The sequence below is a fragment of the Carcharodon carcharias genome, chromosome 7 (assembly GCF_017639515.1).
Source record: "Carcharodon carcharias isolate sCarCar2 chromosome 7, sCarCar2.pri, whole genome shotgun sequence".
NCBI lineage: Eukaryota > Metazoa > Chordata > Chondrichthyes > Lamniformes > Lamnidae > Carcharodon > Carcharodon carcharias.
Window position 1 is genome coordinate 125,741,551 of NC_054473.1, and position 14,698 is coordinate 125,756,248.

At 42.2% G+C, this 14,698-nt stretch overlaps 1 protein-coding gene across 1 annotated transcript in view; it reads left to right on the forward strand.

The window, feature by feature from the left end:
- Positions 1-14,698, forward strand: part of cpne2 (copine II) — a 276,356-nt gene that overhangs the window by 84,786 nt on the left and 176,872 nt on the right. Inside the window, exon 8 of the mRNA XM_041191951.1 lies at positions 4,653-4,751. Coding sequence (XP_041047885.1) covers positions 4,653-4,751 — 99 coding nt within the window. The remainder of the gene's footprint in view (positions 1-4,652; positions 4,752-14,698) is intronic.

The window sequence follows — 14,698 nt, forward strand, 5'->3', positions numbered from 1 at the left end:
ATGTTCTCTCTAAGATGTGAGGCCATGTGGCCCCTTTAAATTACCGTGTCTGCACAGTTGCACAAAAAAATTTAAAGGGCCGACCACTTTTAGAATCATAAAGTGGTACAGAACAGATTGAGGCCATTTGGCCCATCATATCCATATCAGCTCTCTGAAAGATCTGCTCAGCTAGTCTCACTCCCCTGCCTTTAACCTGCAACACTGCAATTTTTTTTTCTCTTCATACAATTGTAATTCCATTTCAAAAGCCATGGTTGAATCTGCCTCCACCACACTCTCAGGCAGTGCATTCCAGATCCTTAGTGACATCACCCAAGCACTCAAAAACCTTTACAGGAAATGATGACCAGTTTCAGTGTCAGCTACAACACTGACATGTACATGGTGATGTGAAAAATTGCCCAGGTATTTCTTATCCACAAGAGCAGGATCTATCTAATCCAATTACCATCCCATTCGTCACCCTTCACCACACCCTGCACACCTCACTCCCCCCACCATCCCCCTCAACACAGTTGTCAGTAAAATGATAGAAAGAGTCATTATTGGTACTACCAAGTAACACCAACACATTACTAACCTGCCCACTAATATACCACTCAGAGGTGACATTGGCAAACATTTCACCACAAAGGGTGGTGGAAATCTGGAACTCTTTGCCTGCAAAAAGCTCATGAGACAGGGTTTCAATTGAAAATTTCAAAACCGAGATTGATGGATTTTTGTTGGGCAAGGGTATTAAGAGATGTGGAACCAAGGCAGAAGGATTGAGTTAAGATCTAAGATTTGGCCAGAGTGGACTGGGAACAGCTACTTATAGGTAAATCTGCATCAGAGCAGTGGATCTCACTCAAGAAGGAAATAGGGAGAGTGCAGGGCCAGCATATTTCAGTAAAGACAAAGGGTGGGACCAACAAATCCAGGGAGACCTGGATGTCGAGGGATATACAGGATTGGATATAGAGAAAAAGGGAGGCTTTTGGCAGTTACCGAGGGCTCAAAACAGCAGAAGCCCTAGAGGAGTGTAGAATATGTAGGGGGGATCTTAAAAAGGAAATTAGGAGAACAAAAAGGGGGCATGAAAAAACATTGGCAGGCAAAATAAAGGAAAATCCAAAGTTATTTTACAAGTACATTAAGAGTAAGAGGATAACCAGGGAAAGAGTAGGGCCCATTAAGGACCATAGTGGTAATTTGTGTGGAGACGGAAGACGTCGGTTGGGTTCTAAATGAATACTTTGTGTCGGTGTTCACAAGTGAGAGGGACAACGTGGGTATGGAAATCAGGCAGAAGGACTGTGATATAATTAAAGAAATTAGCATAGAAAGGGAGGAGGTTCAAAGTGGTCTGGCAGGCTTAAAAGTAGATAAATCTCAGGCCCGGATGAAATGTATCCCAGGCTGTTGAGTGAGGCAAGGGAGGAGATAGCAGGGACGCTGGCAATAATTTTCAATAGGTCTGGCAGCATTGGCGGAGAAGAACAAAGTTGACGTTTCGAGTCCTCATGACCCTTCAACAGAACTAAGTAGAAATAGGAAAGGGGTGAAATATAAGCTGGTTGACGGGTAGGGGTGGGGGGGGCGCGGTGGGGGAGAAGTAGGGGGTGTGGTTGGGACAAGCAAGCAGTGATAGGAGCAGATAACCAAAAGATGTCACAGACAAAAGGACAAAGAGGTGTTGAAGGTGGTGATATTATCTAAAAGAATGTGCTAATTAAGATTGGAGAGCAGGACGAGCAAGGTAGCTCTAGTGGGGTTGGGGTGAAATAAACCATGGTGGAGTACATTTAAAAATAATGGAAATAGGTGGGAAAAGAAAAATCTATATAAATTGCCTGGGCTGGAGAGTTTTAGTTATGAGGAGAGATTGGATAGTCTGGGGTTATTTTCCCTGGAGCAGAGGAGATTGAGGGGGTACATGATTGAGTTGTAAAAAATAGAGGGCAAAGATAGGGTGAACAGGAAGGAACCTTTCCCCTTTGTAGAGGGATCAATAACCAGGGGGTATAGATTTAAGGTAAGGGGCAGGAGGTTTAGAGAGAATGTGAGAAAGAATTTTTTCACCCAGAGGGGTGTGAGAATCTGGAACTCACTGCCTGAAAGGGTGGTAGAGGCAGATACCCTCATAACACTTAAGAAGTATTTGGATGTACACATGCAATGCCACGGCATAGAAGGCTATGGGCCTTGTGCTGAAAAATGGGATTAGAATAGTTACTTGTTTGACCGGCGCAGACTCCATGGGTCGAAGGGCCTTTTTCGGTGCTGTAGACCTCTATGACTCTATTTCAATCAGCCATGATCTAATTGAATGGCAGATCAGCTAAGCATGGTCCAAGCAATCATACTTATTTTAAACTGGGATTATAAAAGGTAAGTATTCACAGGCTGATCCCGTGTTCAGGGTGCTGGAGCATTCAGAGCAGCATGTCCCTAACCGATGATGCAACACTCCCTGGTCGGCAATCAGAGGTGAGAGTAAGCCGGTATGGTCCAGCACGGTCTACCAGTAAGAAAGTGGCCGAAGTATTCAGTACACATGTAACGTGTGCGAGTTAATGTTGCTCTTTGCTGCACTGCTCCTGTAGCCTTATACACGAACTCACAACTCAAGGCCGATTAAAGACCACTCGACCCTTCATCATCACTTACATTATTTATTTCCCTGACTAATTTTCCTCCCTGCAGTAATTCCCGCCTATGTGGTACAGATGAACATCTACCCAAGACATTTCCAGCAAATACTCTTTTGTACGTGAAATAATTGCAGTTCAAGGATTAAAGTACCTGCGTGAAATTCTTCCACTCGCTAAAGCAGGGAGACAAATCTCATTTATTCAAAGAATTAAAATTATTTATTGGCCTTGGTAACAACAGGGTAATTTTAATTTCCGTACTTTGAGATCCTGCTCTCCACACCTTTAAGAGAGGCAATAACCCATTTCCTTTGATTATCTAATGCCTGCTTTGAAATATTGGAGAGATGAACACCATTCAAATCTTTACATCTTCCGTCCAGCATGATTGCCATGCGTAATTGTTTAATTTATTTGAGATTATATTGGAGGCAGCGATTTCTGATGGACGATTCCTAGCGTCCATATGCAATTGCTCCTCACCGTATTTGTAATATCCAATTACATATTGGTTTACTTGCTAGTCCTTACATTCATCATCTTCAGTGTCGGCTCTTACTTCCATTGAAGGCATTTTGTGAGCGATATTTTTTCTGTGTATTTTAATATTTCAACTGCTGAATAATGTGCTCAGATGATCAAACCTGCTTCCAAAACTACATGGATCCTAGGAATGCATTCTAAAACCTCAGCAGATCTATATCTAGATGCGCTGCTCTCACGATGAGTCCTAACATTTTATTTGACTTAAAAAAAAGGTTCTCCACACAATCTCAAAAGTAAAAGTGATGTTCTATTGTTATTCACGACTCCTTCCCATCATGCAAAAGGATCCATGAAGTTAAGCGTCTAGGAGTGGAGGTGGGAAGGAGGGGTAGCGATATGAGTGTATTTGGTAACAAGTTTAAAGTTACTTTCACCCCTGGTGAGAATGCATGGAGTCTTGCAGGCAGTAAAGGCCCAAACATTCCTCATCAGCCCAGGAATAGCACCCCTCCTCCTCCTGGTCCCACTAAGGAAAGATTTTGAACTGATTTAGAGAAATTAAGATCTTGCATTTATACAGCACCTTTCATGACCTCAGACTGTCCCAAAGCGGTTTAGAGCCAGTAAAGTCCTTTGACTTGTACTCACTGTTGTAATGTAGGAAATGGGCTAGCCATTTTGCACACAGCAAGCTCCCACAAACTCCAATTTGATAATGACCAGATAATTTGTTTATGTGGTGTTGGTTGGGGGATACATATTAGCCAGTACACCAGGGATAACTCCCTTGCTCTTCTTTGAATGATGCAATGGGATCTTCTATGTCCACCTGAGAGATTAGAGGGGGCCTCAGTTTAACATCTCATTCGAAAGACAGCCTCCCCTTGTTTTCCATCAGGTTTTACTGCTGGATGCAATGTCTGGGTGGGGTTACTGTCGCACACTGTCTGGGAGAGAGAGAAATAAGCACAAACCTTCGAGGCAGTTGTGCAACTTAATGTCCCATAGGAAATGAAGCACATAATAATGGTCATATGAAAGGTTTTGATGGAGTACATAAGGAGAGACTGTTTCCACCGGCAGGAGGGTCAGTAAACAGAGCACATAGATTTAAGAAAATTGGAGAAAGGGCTAAAGGGGGCACAAGGAGAGTTGTGATCTGGAATACATTGCCTGAAAGGACGGTGGAAGCAGATTCAATAATAACTTGCAAAAATAAATTGGATAACTATTTGAAATGTAAAGATTTGCAGGACCAAGGGGAGAGACTGGGGAATGGGACTAATTGGGCTGTTCTTTCAAATAGCCAGTAAAAGCATAATGGGCAGAATGGCCACCTTCTCTATCATAAGATTCTGTAAATGAGTGAATGAAAAGTAAGGAATAGGCCCTGCAAAAACTTGTGAAACATCTTTTGTCATTCTTCTATGCATCATCTACACAGGCGCAAAGCTCGTTAATCTTTTGATCTATATTTGGCAGCAGTTCAGGTGTTAACGTAACTTGTTTGTGTTTTTCCTGTACCAGATTCTGTGTTATGATTATGATAACGATGGTGGACATGACTTTATTGGAGAGAGCCAGACAACAGTTGCCAAGATGTCTGAAGCAAACAGCTCAATGGAGGTACAAATGATCAGCTATGGCATCTTTCCGATTGTCAGCTCAGTAATACATTGGGCTGTCTTTGAAATTCCCTGTTGGGGTGCAGGGATCCTACAGCATTGTCTTGTAGTTTTGCTCTTTGTGCTGTGGGTTTGTTAAGTTGCTGGTAGGAAAACTCACAATTCACATGATTTACATGAAGACTTTCAAACTTGTATTGAATTGGATTAAATGGGACTCATCTGGATACAGATTTGTCGGTAAAGATAATTTTGAGTAGAAATTCCACAGGCTCCGACATGGACGAGCAAGTTCATAGTTTATCAGAATTGTAGTAACATGGGGCCCAGATTTGGGAGTCCGTACCCAAACATTGTAACGTGATCTAGTCTATTCTTCCTGATGCCAAGGGTCTAGTCACCGCACTCTTATTTTCTTCTGTATTTTCAATGTTGCACTGGGAAAAGATGTCCCCTGTGAGCTATGTTTAACAGCATTGAAAACCTTTTTATGAAGAACATGAAGTTATGGTTTCTCTATACATCAGACACAAAGAACAAGCCCTCTCCATGGCGCCAACAAATAGTCACCAATACATATGTGAGTTTTTCATTGAAAGTAAAAGAAATAACGCCGCCAAATCCCAAACAAGGCTCATTAGCTATATTGCATTTAGTAAGTAGCTGGTTTATCTGCTTTTTTTTTCTTTCTCCTGCAGTGTTTCTTTTATTTTGCTTTGGTTTTCAGCTTTTTATCTAATTTCCAGTCTTCCTTTTGTGACTTGCATTTGCACTCTTTATTTGGCTGTCTTTCTTTCTGTCTTTTCATCTGTCAGCCAATCTTGGTAAAGCTTGAACCTTTGCTGGTCCAACATTTCAGTCAGTAACAGGTCTTTTAATGGTCTTTGCTGAATTCCAGTCTTGCTGCAATTTGAACACTGATCAGTGTTTAATCCATATAAGGAATATTGGAACTGAGCTGAGAGGAACAGGAAAGCTAGTCACAGAATCACCAGGCTTTGATATGGCCTAGGATAATATTGTGACTGCTATTTTTTCTAAAGTTTTTTTTGTGTTAAGTAATCATTTTGACAGTGCCACACAGGAAGTATAGGGGCAGAAACTTCCTTCTGGTTGCCATGATGATGGAATTTCAGCAAGGCCTGAGGCAAGGCCACACTCGTGGACCTGATTGATTTTTCAAGGTCAGAATCACTTGAATAATCTTGATGTGTTCTGGGCCATATCTGCTCCTGCAGGGTGCCCACTTTAGATAGCCCTTCGTGGGTCGCCACCTTCACGTGGTGGAGAAGCTTATGCGCTCCAGCAATCCCTTAAACGATTCCGTTGGGAGCTCCTTGATCCTGGTAGGGCCACCCATGATAGCAAGGTTTTGGGGAGGTGCCAAAGTGCTGGCCAAATATTCCTCAACGGCAGAAAAGGCAAAGGAAGATTGTGCGTCTCACCGTCTGCAAAGGCAAAAGAAGGCTGCAGCAGCAAGGTGGTGCAATACGTCACCAAAATGTGATCACCAATTTATCAGTATCGTGTGGACAGTGACAGCGCCCTCAGGTCTCCACATTAAATAAAGTCACGCGCAGGCTTCTAGCAGGGTCCATTTGCCAAGTCCTGTGACAATGGAGAATTGGCGACTGGGACAGGGTTGTGAACCTGGGAGTCCCTAGTCAAGAATCTGCACATAGGCGACAGATGCATGAAGACGGCCGGACACCTGTGTTGGGGCAGAGGTGTCTTTGGGCATTAGCACCTGTGGTTGGGCAATCCTCTTCAGGGTACCCTCTACTCACCCCAATTGTGGAGGGGGGTAGAAAAGGTGCCTTAAAAATAGGCTAGCTAACTTTCTCCTGAGAACCATACCCTGCAGGATCACCATCCTTGCAGTCAAAGAAAGAAAACTTTAAATCTTTGCAACTTGGAATGTTAGAACACTCAGGGATAACCTCAAGAGTGACCATCTGGAAAGAAGAACTGGAATCTTATCATGTGAGCTGTCAGACTTCAAATTGACATTGCTGCCCTCAGTGAAATCCGCCTTCCTGGGAAGGGGGAGCTAAAGGAACAAATAGGAGGATACACATTCTACTGGAAAGGAAAGGCTGATAATGACCCTCAGGTCCACGAAGTTGGCTTTGCCATCCAGAATAGGATCTTAGATCCATGGTCAGAACTCCCTAATTCCACAAATGAAAGGCTCATGACACTTCACCTACAGCTCAAGGTGCTTATGCCCTGACCTTAGAGTCAGAAGAAGATGGTCATGAAGCTATTAATGTATATAACATTACTGGAAAATATTTATCTTTTAAAATAGAGTTTTAGTCTGTGGGTGTGTCTTAATTGGATTAAAGCCAGCTGGTCTGGCTGCTTTGATGTGTACTAGTTTTGAGAGTAAAAGAGACAGTATGGGTATTTGCATTGTTTTTGAATACAGCATTCAAGAAGTGACGTGAATTCTGGCACCTAGTGAGCAGAGACCATGCAACATGTTTATATTGCTAATAAAATGGGTACTATGAAAGGGGTTTTATTGTTTGAAGAGGCTGGTGATACAATGAGAATTTATATTCAATGAGTTGTGCTAGGTATAACTTCAGCAGTTTTGTGTGTGTAGAGCAGAGGCAATGTGAGATCAAAAGCAGCTGTAAGCCTCTAACTGTCTCCACTGGAACCAAAGTGAAAATAACTTAATTTTGAATTCGTAAGGTGAAAATGCTTTGCCTGGCGTTTGGTTAAGTCTATGGGTTGCTTTTGAGTAAATGGAGAATAGTTTGGGAATTTGTTAAAAGTTATGATAGTAGTAATTTGTAGCTATGTGTATATATATTTTAACCTGTGTAAATTAATAAAATGTTTCATTTAGTTTAATGTAAAACCTCAAGAACTGGTGCTATGATTCCTGAATTTAGAGTCGCATCTCAAACATAACGCTTAAAATTATAGGTTGTGACAGTTGTTTAAAGTTTCTCTCTGGGATTTTTAAATAAGTCAGCTTTACCAACTGCTCAGTCATAACAAAGATGTTAAGGAAAAGTTCTACTCTGACCTTGATGGAATCCTCACTGCTGGGAGACTGTAATGCCAGGATTGACCATGAAACCTATGTTTGGAGCAGAACCATTGGGAAAAAAGGGGCGGGAAATTCAATCCACATGATGTCTTCCTGCTGACAAAGTGTGCTCAGCATGGCTTCATTATAAAAAAACACCCTCTTCCACCAGAAGGACAAGTACAAAACTACACTGAGGCATTCTAGATCAAAGCACTGGCACCTCCTGGATTATGTCATTGTTTGGTCAGATCCAAGTGATGTCTGTATCACTTGATCCATGCGGGGGACTGATGCCTGCTGGACAAATCATGGACTGATTTGATCGTTGATGAACATCTACCCAACACCAAGGCCCAAAAATCCAAGTGGATGAAGATTAATGTCACAGCCCTAAAGCAGCCTGACCGAAGAGAGAAATTCCAAATGCAGTTCACGACCAATGTGGAAAATCTTCACACATCCAACTCAATTCCAGTACAGTGAGATCAAATAAAAGCTGTAGTAGACTCCTGTGTCCTGACATTGGCTTCGAGCATCGCTATCACCAGGACTGGTTTGATGAAAACAATGCTGAAATATGTGACCCGCTGGAACAAAAACAAGCAGCCTTCATTGTCTGGCAGAACAATGCAAGGTCACAGGTCATGAAGGCAGCATTCCAACAGCTCAAGGCTGACACCCAAAGACAAATTCAGAAGGTAAAGGATAAGTGGGACAAGAAAGCCTGAAAGATCCAACAATATGCTGACCATTATGACATGCTAAGCTTTTTTGAAGTCACCAAGGCCTTCTATAGACCAAGGTCAAATGGACAAAATCTCCTCTTCTTAAAGATGACAATTCCATTTGTCAACACTGGAAAGAATATTTTCAACGACTGCTGAACTGTGAATCCAGGCTATCTCCCAGTGACCTGTGGTAGAATCCATGGGTGAACCACAATCAGTGAGGGAGCTGCAACAAGCAATCAAACGGATGGATAAACAAGAAAGTCTGCAGCCCTGATGGCATTCCAGCTGAGGTCTTCAAGCTGGAGGGCTTTTGCTGACATCATGCACTCAATTTGGGAGGAAAAAGAACTCCACACACATTCCCACCACCCATCCCCCGACTTCAGGAATGCGACAATTGAAACCGTCTTCAAAATGGGAGATAAATCAGGTAGAAACTATCGAGGTATTTCCCACTTCTCCACAGTAGGGAAAATCCTGGCACACATTCTCCTGAGTCACCTACTTACTGTGGCTGAGGAAATCCTCATGGAGACACAGTGTGGTTTTAGACCTTCCAGAGAAACCTCTGACATGGTCTCTGTTGCCAGATAAATCCAAGAAAAATGTCGGGAAGACACCAGGTGCTCTTCATTGTATTCATCGATCTGACAAAAGCATTTGACTCAATTGAAATGCCCTGTGGATTGTGCTCCAAAGATTTGGAATTCCAAGAAATTTTATCACAATCCTGCAATTGCTTCATGATGATATGACTGCAACTGTCTTGAGTGGGAGATTAGAATCTGGATCCAGGTCAAATGAGGCTGTGTGATGGCCCCCATACTATGTACTATCTACCTGATAATAGCTACTCACCTCATCAAAGGTCAATTGTCCACCGGTGTCAGTATTAAATCCTGCTTTGATGCAACACTCTTTAAACTCATTCGCTTCTGTGTCAAAACTAAACTGACGACCGTAGACATTCATGACCTACAGTTTGTGGATGTTGCACTGTACTTGCCCACTCTGCACCAGATTTACGAGCCACTCTCGATTTCTTCAATTCTACACACAAGAGACTCAGCCTGTCCTTGAACATTGCCAAAACAAAACACATATCAATCTAGAAGTGGTCAAATATTCCACCTCCCACATATGTTGAAGGAGGGACTCTGGAATATGTTGAGCTCTTCCATATTGGCAGCTACCTCCCTCAAAAGGCCACCATTGACGAGGAGATCCAACATCAGATCAGCAGCACCAGCTCAGCCTTCTACAAAATACAGCAGCGAGTGTTTGACAACAAAGACCTCCACAAGTTAACAAAAGTCCAGAGTAGTTGTCGTCACCACACTCCTGTACTGCAGTGAGACCTGGACTGTGTATCAGCAACACAGAAGAGCTCCACAGGCATTCAGGCAAGATTCCTGCAAAATCAATTTCAATGGATTGGATACTGTATCCACATGACCAAAAAGTGTCTCCTGCACCAGGTCCTGTTTTCTCAACTCTCAAATGGCCAACTTTCCATGGAAGGGCAAAGAAAGTGCTACAAAGATGCTCTGAAGCTCTCCTTGAAGTATGGCAGCATTGACATTAATGACTGGGAGGAGCTTGCTGCCTATCGTTCAAAATGGCGACAACTTGTCCATCAAACTGCATTATGTGTTGAGTCACAGCATCTTAATGATGAGGTTGAATGATGGCAAAGAAGGAGAGAAAAGGAAGCAAATCCTGCACTCCAGATCCCACTAACTCGTGGGACATCCTGTCCCATATGTCCAAAGATCTGTAGGTTGAGAATCAGCCTGTTCAGTTACATGAAGATCCAGGGCAGAAAATCACGACCCTGAGTAGATGTCATCCTAGAATTGAGGGCCAACCATTGATGGCGATGATCTTGGATAGAATGGGAGGAGGAAAATGGTCTGCTACAGTATGCGTAACCAGGAATGCAGCTAATCATTGTAAAAATGTATATGTATATTTTCCTGTTTTGTTCTAATTTTCCTCCCTTGCCGAGAACAATAGCCCAAAATTTGTAATAGTAATAATAGTGAAATTGTCAGTGTTTACCCTTGTTAGTCCTTTGAAACTGACAGCAGCTTCTTGAGTCCACACACACACACTTAAACATGGAAATCCAGAAGTTGCTTTCAGAGGTTTTACGCTTCCCAACAGGGTGTGCTGTTGAAGTCCCCCAGACTGCATTCAAGTAGAAGTCATTGAACAGATGAGATGCAAAGGTAGAAGGATAGAGAGAGAGAGGGATAGAAAGAGAGAGATGGAGAGGTAGAGGGATAGAGAGAGATGGATAGAGAGAGTGATGGAGAGGTAGAGGGATAGAGAGAGATGGATAGAGAGAGAGATGGAGAGGTAGAGGGATATAGAGAGATGGGGAGGTAGGGGGATAGAGGGAGAGGTGGCAGGGTAGAGAGCAGGAGAGAGATGGTGAGGCCAAGGGACACAGGGAAATGAAGAGGAACAGGAATATAGAGGAATTGAGAAGGATAAAGAGAGACTGAGAGATAGAGGGTCAAAGAGAGAGAGAGAGAGGAAATCTATAGGAACAGAGAATGATTGAGGGACAGACATGTAGAGAAACAAAGGGTGGGATTTTCTGGCCCCATACACTGCTGGGATAGTCAAGTCCCGCCGAATGTCAATGGCCTTTTGGCTGGGCCAACAAATCTCCCGCGGCAGGTCCTGCCACCACGGGGCCAAAAAATCCCGGCCAAAGACACAGCACGAGGGAGAAATGTCAGCATTGGAATTAGTGTGATGAACTCTTGTTCCCACTTCTGTGATGTACCAAATGCCTGTGGAACCAAAGCTTCGTTTGGCTTTGTGCCTCCAATGCAGGAGTAGGCCTGTAGTGGAGGCAATTCCAAGATAAATTGAGTGAACCCAATTTTTATTTTTTAAGCATAAGAGCCCTCACCTGAGCACAAGATGTCAAATTCCACCCCATGAGCTGGAGACATCTCGTAATAATGGTAAGGAGGCCCTATGGTATTTACTGCAACAAAAGACATTTTTATACTTTAATATTCGCTGTGAATCATTTCTCTGACTGAAGCCGAGAAATTGCTACTGCCGTTATTCACAGACAAATATTTAACGGATTTGTTTGAAGTCCTCTCTCTCGTTCTATTTCAGCTGAGGTATTTAGAACATTTAAATAAATGGATTTATACTTACTTCAAAGTAGTAGACAGAAGGAATTGCAGACTCAAATTGCAAACAGTAATTCCTAGACTCAAAGAAGTACAGCAGTACAGCAATAAACCAGCAATTATAAGCAATTGCCACAACGTACATGATTCACCATTACAATTTTCAGTCCAGTGCAATGAGGTATATTCTCTTAGGTGAAACATTGTGTACCACAGAAAAATGCCTCCATAGATTTAAAATGCCTACTCTAACATGTTGGAAAATGGATTAAGTGTCAAAAATTGTTACAGTGATGTACAGTAAAACTGCCATTGCACAACGGGGTAGGAGTTAATTAAGGAGAAAGAGGAGTCAGGCGGATGTAGGGAGGAATCATGACGTTCTGCAGATGTCTAAAGAGCCATTTGTTGGTAAAGAGCAGAAAGATATTCTAATGTTAGTCTCACACTCACAGGGCCAAATGCTTTTTGTGATTGATAATGCAATATGGACAAAAATAAAAATTTTAAAATGGCTCCTTTTCATGTGGAAAAAAATTTATTCGTGACCTTAATGCAAAATGAGGCTGACGCAAACAGTTACAGTTGCCATGGTAAATTCTAGCTCTCTTAGCAAAGCTCTTTTCAAAGGCCCATTCATTCACCTTCCAAATTATTGAGTTATTGAGTATTTTCTGAATTGAGAACCTGAGCCCCGATATGTCAGATCGCAAAGAGCTCCCAAAAAAAAAGTATAAAAATAAAGACCCTGAATGTGTCACATCTGCTTCTCAATTTTGACTGGTGTGATTTTTCCTCATGCAGGAACTAGTTCCCTTCAGTGTAATATTCAGTGTTTCTTCCTATGCTGCTGCTGCTGTAGTTGTCAGCAGAAGGAATTTATTTATACCATATCTAGCTTTCTTAGTCTCTGGCAATCAGGATGAAAAGCTGTGTATAAAATACTGTATAAGTTGAAGAAAAGAAAGTCTTGCATTTATTTTGAGACTTACTTGACCTCCCAAAGCACTTTACAGCCAATGAAGTACTTCTGAAGTGCAGTCACTGATCTAATGCAGGAAACACAACAGCCAACCTGAGCACAGCAAGCTCCCACACATAGCCATGTAATAATGACCAGATAATCTGTATTAGCCTTGTTTGCTAAAGGTATATACAATGACAAGGCGCTGGGGGTGTAGTTCAATGGAATTGACTTCATTGGGAAAGTAAATTGGATCAGTGTAAACTGGGTGGCTGTTTGGCTGTTGCATTTCCTACATTAGGACAGTGACTGCACTGCAAAAGTACTCCATAGGCTGTGTTCTCACCCACTTGGCACTACTACCTGAGAATAATGTCACCGCAATCAACTCCATTTCTTCATGTGAAGTTCAAGCAGAATTCCAGGGTTGAATTATATTTGTACTATAATCGGTTTTATTTAAAATATTTATTTATGATTAGTGTTTTTTTCTAGTTGTAATCCCTGTGGGCGACAATGCGGGACCCCAACATGCTCCTCCAGTTTTTAGCATAGGCAGGTTGGGGGCAGGTGAGTAATTTGCTCTCCAGAGGTGGCTCCATCATTTTAATATTTTAATGAGGATCCATGCCTTAAACTAAATCACAGTTTTAGATCAAACTGCGACAGGCTGTGTTTCCCAGGGCTTGGGGAAACCCGGCAGCTATAGCAACATGAGAATTGCTCATCCTCATGCCCGCACCAACGACCCCCCCACTGCCCGATGTTCTCTACAATCTTCTCTTTGGTTCCCTATTATATTCCAACCCTTTGCCTTCTTCACAAACCACAATCTCTCCTTCCCTACTGTCCAACTGCCCCACCACCACCCCCCCGACAACCTCAGGCTTTGGGCTGTGTGCCACCCACCCAACAGGCAGCCAGCTTGAGAAACAGAGACAAAAATTTGCACGAGATCCGGCCATTAAATTGAACAGGACCTCCGGGGTATCGACGTTTTCATGATCCCCAATTGTTAAATTCCCTCTCCACCTCCCCATAAATATCAGTTCAAATCCCACCATCCAGTTTGAGAATTTGAACTCAATTTAAAAACTTTGTAAAAGCTGGTATCAGTAAATGTGATCCTGAAACCGTCAGATCATCAAATAAACCCAACTGGTTCACCAATACCTTTTAAAGAAGGAGACCTGCCACCATTACCTAGCCTGGCTTATATGTATCCCCAGTTCCAGCACCAAAATGGTTGGCTCTTAACTGTTTTCCAAAGAGGCCTTGCAAGTCACTGAGTTGTGTCGAACCACTTTTATTAGTTCAAGAAGGTGGCCCACCAGTACCACCTCCGCTAAGACATGGGCAATAAATGCCAGCCTTGCCATTGATCCCAACATGCTTTGAATGAATTTTAATACCAACAGTTGTATGTTTAATCTTTTGGGTTTGCATTTCTGTTAAGATGGCAACAGAAAACTAACAAACCGATTTGTTGTTAATCTGCCTTTAACAGAAACAGTACTTTTAACCCTTTTGTCATCAATAGTATGTGTAAGTCAAAGGAAAGGGAGAGATAATGTGATATAAGTGAAAAAAACTCTACATTAGGATATATCTGTACATGGGCTGTATATGTGGCTTCACAGCTTTTAAAGTCAAGGCTGTGAATACTGCTAAGATTATTGACAGGCAGACATTTGCAAGAGCTTTAGTTTTGCAACAAACTGCAGATGTAAAATTGGCAAAGCACAAAGTGATAACTGAATTTGCAGTGAGCTTAACTAATAATAGAGTTGATAGTTTTCCTGATACTTTTACTGTGGTTTGAACACACACATACACAGACACCCACAGGCATACACATATGGACACAAACATGGTATGTATAAAGGCACTAAGAAAAGTGTTGAAACCATTGTGCTGCAATTTTTTGATGCAAGATGCATGTTTGTGAACACAAGAAATTCACAGTGGCTATCAAAAAGAAATAGATAATGTAGCAAATGTTCATGAACAGTGATTATAACTTTGATTATTCTCCCAATCCTT